At 37.0% G+C, this 6,283-nt stretch overlaps 1 protein-coding gene across 5 annotated transcripts in view; it reads left to right on the forward strand.

The window, feature by feature from the left end:
- ITPR1 (inositol 1,4,5-trisphosphate receptor type 1) overlaps positions 1 to 2,010 on the forward strand; it is a 255,631-nt gene extending 253,621 nt beyond the window's left edge. For all 5 annotated transcript variants that reach the window (XM_074957539.1, XM_074957538.1, XM_074957540.1 and 2 more), the window contains one exon: positions 60 to 2,010. In XM_074957539.1, the coding sequence (XP_074813640.1) occupies positions 60 to 146 (87 nt within the window). In that variant the 3' untranslated portion in view covers positions 147 to 2,010. The remainder of the gene's footprint in view (positions 1 to 59) is intronic.
- The last annotated feature ends 4,273 nt before the right edge of the window (positions 2,011 to 6,283 follow it).

Below are 6,283 nucleotides of genomic sequence, written 5' to 3' on the forward strand. Positions count from 1 at the left end.
CTGTGAGCTGACGTACAGGAAGTGTCTCGGTCTAATGAGCAAACTTTTTAATTTTCCAGATGACAGAACAGAGGAAGCAGAAACAGCGTATTGGTCTCCTAGGACATCCTCCTCCCGTGAATGTGAACCCACAGCAACCAGCATAAATCAAAAGGGTCGCATATCCCTCTCAAAACAACATGAATAACGCTAAACAAGAGTTCAGATTCAACCACTAAGGCTGCTTCTATGTATGATTAGTTCATCTGTAAATACCCTGTTTTTATATGTATGTATATGACTGCTACTATAAAAATCTGGGCATATGTATTGTAATTAGATCTTGTTGGCATGTGATTGGGGGTTATACTTGTGCCAAAAGTATGAAAATTGCCTTTTATTGGAAGGACCATAGAGACCCCTTGAATTGCACTTGAAAAGGATTGACTAAAAAGTATGTGACTTGTATTTTGTATTTAAAAACTAGAATAGCTAGTATTTATGTTTTTATACAATTGTGCAATATTAAATATGCAATCACAATATACTGGTAACTCCTACACATCCTAAAGGGAGTACACATCTTTGAATCTGGTGTGTTAGTACAATGTAATAAATAGTTTAAAATTACAGGTGTAAATGAGGGTGCTGCCAAACTGTGTTCCTGGTGTTTCATACCCCTGGGCATTTTTGTACCATGCGTGTAAATATCCTGAAATGCCATATCTGGCTGCCTCTTCCTCCTAGGGTTAACATTGGGAATCTGAGCTGTTAAATTGGTATACATTTAAAAAAAAGAAAATTTGGTTCTTAAATATTCTTTGGAAGCCTCCAGATTGAGGTGTGTTTCAAATGATTATTTCTTAAATATAGGAGACCACAGAAGGTCAAATGTTAGTTTTTGAAGAATTCAACAGATTTCTTAAAGGGAACTTTTTATGCAAAATTAAGTTTGGGATGAAAATATACTGCTAGTAAATCAGTGTAATTTCTTAGAGTTTTGTGCCATACCATTTAGATGGTTTCTGAACTTAACATTCCCCATGTAGCCTTTTCTTCTTTTGTTTGTTCATTAGAGATGCACATTCCCAGCCAGGAGTTTTAACAAACATGCATTGCACCATTAAAGTATGAACTATCCTATTTTAGGACTTGTAGTTGAGCACTGACATAGGTAGTACTTATGAAAGAGACATTTCTTTGGGGTTGAGTTTGTGTTTTCCCTACATTTGGTCACTTTTGTTCCTGGTATGAAAAATATGAAAGGAACCTCTTTTTTTATATCTGTCACCTAGTTTTGTACATGGACCTCATTTTACAGTAGCTAAAATTACTCTGCAATAGTGTCTAAAAAAACCCAGCAGAGTTATGGATGGAGAGCTACGAAAGTTTGTAAATGCATAAACAGAAGTATTTAAATAAATGATGCAGAATAATACTGTACAGTTGACAGACTGCTGTTAGTTTGTTCCCTTCCCATGAAATTGTATTAGTTTTACCTGCTGTCCTAATCCATGTTCCTTTTATTAGGCTAACCTTCCTCTACATGAAAACCACATGACTGGGTAGCTAGAATACTTTAAAAGGCAAGGATTTTCTTAGAATGCTGAAATGAGCCATTGAGGGGGTGATCTTTTATTAAAAGAGCAAATAATTGGCCTTTGACAGTGGAAACTACAGTGTTCTATAAATCTCTCTAGGGATGGTTCTCAAGCTTTTATGATCGATATCTTAGCTCAGAGGCTCTTCATCAGAGCAAGGATAGGGAGCCAATGTCCCACCAATTGTTCTGCCCACCCCGTGCAAGCTGAAACCTGCAACAGAGCTTAAAACACACTCCAAACCCAAGCACTGTGCTCTCAAGAGCAATCACTACAGATCAGAGTGCACACACTTGACTGGGAGGCAGCAGGAACTAGCTGTGGTACAATTAATAGGTTCTTAATGTGGTAAAAAGGTACAATTGTCTGCAAAGGGTAGGAACCACTGCTCAAAATCAGAATGAAATGTCAGATAATTTGCAATGAACGGGGTGGGGAGGAATCCTGATTAATACCACTGTAACCAGAAATATTTTTATAACTTGAATTTTTTTTAATTTCTCAAGTATACCAACAGCTTAGTTTTAGTATGACAGTGTTAATTGGGGTGGGGCGGAGAAGGGAGAACTGCGGACAGAAAGTAAAACAATTTTCTTGTAATATTTAGTTTTGGAAATGAGCACTTGGTATGCACCAAGTCTTTTGGTACTTTGGTATTTATTGCTCTAGTGGATAGTCCATCCAGTAATATTTGTCAATCAATGAAATAATCAAGTTAGTCTTCCTCTCCTGAATTTCTTTGTGGCTTGTGTTCCTTATTCTCACATTTCTCCCAGGTGGGGGAATAAAAGAGAAGGGAAAAGGTCCCTCCTTGAAGTCAGTGGCAAAATTTCCATTGACTTCAGTGGTGCTGGATCCTGGCCATAACAATGACTGGGGCTTCTACGCATTACCACAGTACAAATAAATAATAGAAATCGGACCAAAAACCCTCCCATCTCCGATCACAGCCAAGTTTAAGGGGATTCCAGCTCCTGATTCAAACTTTGCAGATCATGCCTACCTGTACTTCATAAAGAGACAAATTGAGAACCTTTATTTAAGTGCAACATTTATGTGCTGTTAATCTTTTGTATCCAACAAAAGCTGATTGTGCAACTTACTAAAGAAGAGCTAATGCCCTATTTGCATATCATGGACTATAAATGATCAGGAAAAATTCCTCCAGCTCTAAAAACAGGTGCCATCAATGCTTTTAACCCAAGATGTTTGATCATATATTTAGTCCAGGATTCAGTGTTGCGATCCAAGAGGGGGAGTGACAACTTCAAGACTCTTACACGTCTATACTTTAGAAGACATACGGGACTCTTATTGTCTAACTCGTAAATTTTTTTCTAACAGTATGATAAACCTTCCTAAAGACAGCTCTGAAATGAATCAATATCCAGTATATGAAATCCTGGAAAATGTGTGGAGTTGGTATGTAATTTTTTAACTCAGTGGAATAACTTAACAGCAAAAGGTAACTTCCAGGAACAAAACTACTACTGTCAAACCACAGCCCTAACATGAGTACAGAAGTAAAGGACAGAGACTCGGCCTTCCTTCTTGATGTGTATAAGTCCAAGCCTAATGTTTCTCCTCAATGAGTAAAATAATATGAGCCCCACAACTTAGTTTGCATCTCATTGACTGGTAGGTAATTGGGGGAGGGAGAAGGGATATGCTGTTTAAAACTTTAAATATTTCTATAGCAGTTTATATATATTTTATTTTGGACATTAGATGACACCAGACTTCCTAAGTACCTTCCAAGTATTTTTCAAACATATAAAAAAAAATAAACTTGTCCCCCCTACTCAATCTATAGGAGAAATAGCTGGACTAGTTTTATAGGAGTTCCATTTTGTTTGGGTGTGAACAACTTAATGAGGGAAAACCAAGAAGAAGGTGCAACCTACTCCCCTCAACCTCTGTGAGAAGCAAGTATTAATCTCTCTACCTCACTTTCCATCGCTGAAAAGTAAGTAACTTGATGCAGCTTACCGAGGGGAGTTAGTTAAAGAATTAAAAACTCTCAAATTCTAATCTGCCTCCCAGCCCTACATGCACACCACATTTCTCAGATTCACAGGACTTTTAAAATGAGATTCCCATATTTTAAAGTTTGGGGGTATAATTATTTGTCTTAAAATAACTTTGTCTGTGGCTAACCTGAATGTGTCCTTCTGAAGAGGAACAAAGAATCTGCTAGTTTCACTAATAATGGAAAGTTATAGAGGGGAAGTATCTCCAATTATTTTTCACTTTGCATCAACGGCTGAATTGCTGACTGAGAATTTTCTTCACTAATGAAGTAGGTGACATGGTAATCAAGACAATGCAAAAATGTTTAGAAAATATAGTTGTAATGCAGTGGTCCTATCATTGCTACAAAGACAGTCTAGACTTAGTCATCATTTTACAGCAAATTGGCACAGAACAGGACAAAAAAACTTGGATTACGGTCTGTGTGCTAACTGCAGGGACTCTCAATAGAACTTGTGTGATGGATACCTTGTTATATAATGGAGTCTTGATTGATACTTTGTCAGTCAAGTCACAATATAGCTCCACATAACAATTCAGCTTGTCTCCAAGACTGGGAAATGCTCCTACACACATACTTAATAGGTTTTTTTTTAAATTGCCTATTGTATTTTTGAACAAGAGAAACGTATTTGGAGTACTTTTCCTTTTACGTTTAAAAGATAAGTATCTGAAGACACTGCCTTGTGTTTTCTCTGTTCCATGGTCCTACTAACAATTCTTTAATTTTTGCAGACACTTATAACATGCCTAAAATGGTACATAAAAAGACTAATGCACAAAATGTATCACCTGCAAAAATGTCCAAAGTGATCATTAAAAGTAGCTGCAGCAGTATGACACATGGAAACTTGGAAGATTCTAACACTGAATTTATTTTTTTAAATGAGACTGTTGATCATCATGGGACTGGTTTCCTAAACTCTGCAGTGTATACACCTTAACTTGTGTATTTCCCGACGTTTAAGTGCTTAACTGTGCAGCCTTAATGCTTAACATCAAGTATTTGCATTTACAAATGAAATAACCATGTTGTTAATCTTTTTTAAAGATATGACTGATACTAAATCATGATAGGATGATTCTTAGAGTAGAAATAGTACAAATGTGAAGCTGACATTTGTGTTGGTGAAATAAGTGCTAAATATTGCAGGGTGGTGAGAGATCTTTGAGTCTGATATTTTTTAACTACCTTATCCAGTTTTCTTCAGACTCAATATTGTAATTCAATAAATGTCAAACATGTGTAAAAGTAAACTGAACTGTGTTCTTGTCCCATGCCATAGTACAAAGCTGATTTGTTTTTAGCAACTAGCAAAGATGCTGGAAAACCCCTACAAAGATTTCATTTTAAACAAAAAGTACCAAAAACTCCACCAGTTTTGCATCACAAAGTAGTGGTTAAAGTAAAGACTTGAGTAAAGCAGCATGTTTGTGGTTTTTGTGGGTGGATGGATCTCAGAATGACTATCAGTCTTTCAAAGGGGAGATCTGCATGTCATCTCTGCATATGACAAGCAAAATCTATAGTGACAAATATCTTTCCAACAGTAGTCTACAACATTAGCCACATAACCCTCTTGCTATACACAGTACTCATCATGTCAGCACTTGGAGTATAAACCCCTTTTTTTCAGACACTTATGACCAACAGTGAGAGAAACTTAGAAAGGAAAGTCAAGTATGGAAGTGATACTAAAACTGCAATCAAATGGCACTTCAAACATGCTTAGTTATGTAAGATTAAAACTGTGATATGTGTATAAGGGGCACCATACCAAATAGCTGCATTAATTTATTTATCCTACTTTTATGATGTTCTCATGGGTACCTGTGGCACTTTTCTCTGTAGTATCTGAGCACTTGAGTATGACTACACACTGATGCTTGGAAGTGAAATTACATCACACTGTAAGGAAAAAGAAAACTAAAACCACTTGAATAATTATGCCAAATCAAAGGAAGTCTCAAGCAATTTAAATGCAGTCACAATCCCAGGATGCAGCTATTGTATGTGTGGAAACAAGCTGACAACTGGTAACATCTCTATAGAAGTATGTTCCTCTCCCCACCCCCCCAAAAAACAACACCACAGAAGCAAGAACACCAGAACTTAGTTCAAACCAGCTTTTACATTTGAACAGCCATCATCTGTCAGATCCCTCCTGAAAATTCACTCCTACCTCTTTAGTGTTCCATCACCCATTCTCTCTCTGATGCTATCTGCTCCCACTCTGGCACCTGGTCCATTTTTTTTTTCCTGTTTAGGAAAAAAATGTTTAGTGCCTCGATCTCAGGGAGGGGTTGACTCTGCACCATTCCCCCATGTTGAGTAGCACTTACTCACTCATTGGCAATGGGACCACTTGCACGGGTAAGTGCTACTCTCGGCTAAGGAAACGGTGCAGAATCCAGGCCCTTTGATTGTTAACTCCTTGCTGCAGAGATTTTTGTCTTCTTGTCTGTTTCCTCCTGTGGTGCTATATAAATAAATATACAGGGCAACAAACGTTAACTAACCATCCCAATCTTCTATGTATTAATTTTTTTAAACAAAGTACAGTGTCTATAGCTTACATTGCAGTGTGAATCTAATGTAGTGGAAATAATATAGTTGTGACTTCCATTAACCTTTGTGTTTTCCCATTTGTTTTTACATCACTGTCTTTAGA

Source organism: Natator depressus, chromosome 7 (genome assembly GCF_965152275.1).
Source record: "Natator depressus isolate rNatDep1 chromosome 7, rNatDep2.hap1, whole genome shotgun sequence".
Taxonomy (NCBI): domain Eukaryota; kingdom Metazoa; phylum Chordata; order Testudines; family Cheloniidae; genus Natator; species Natator depressus.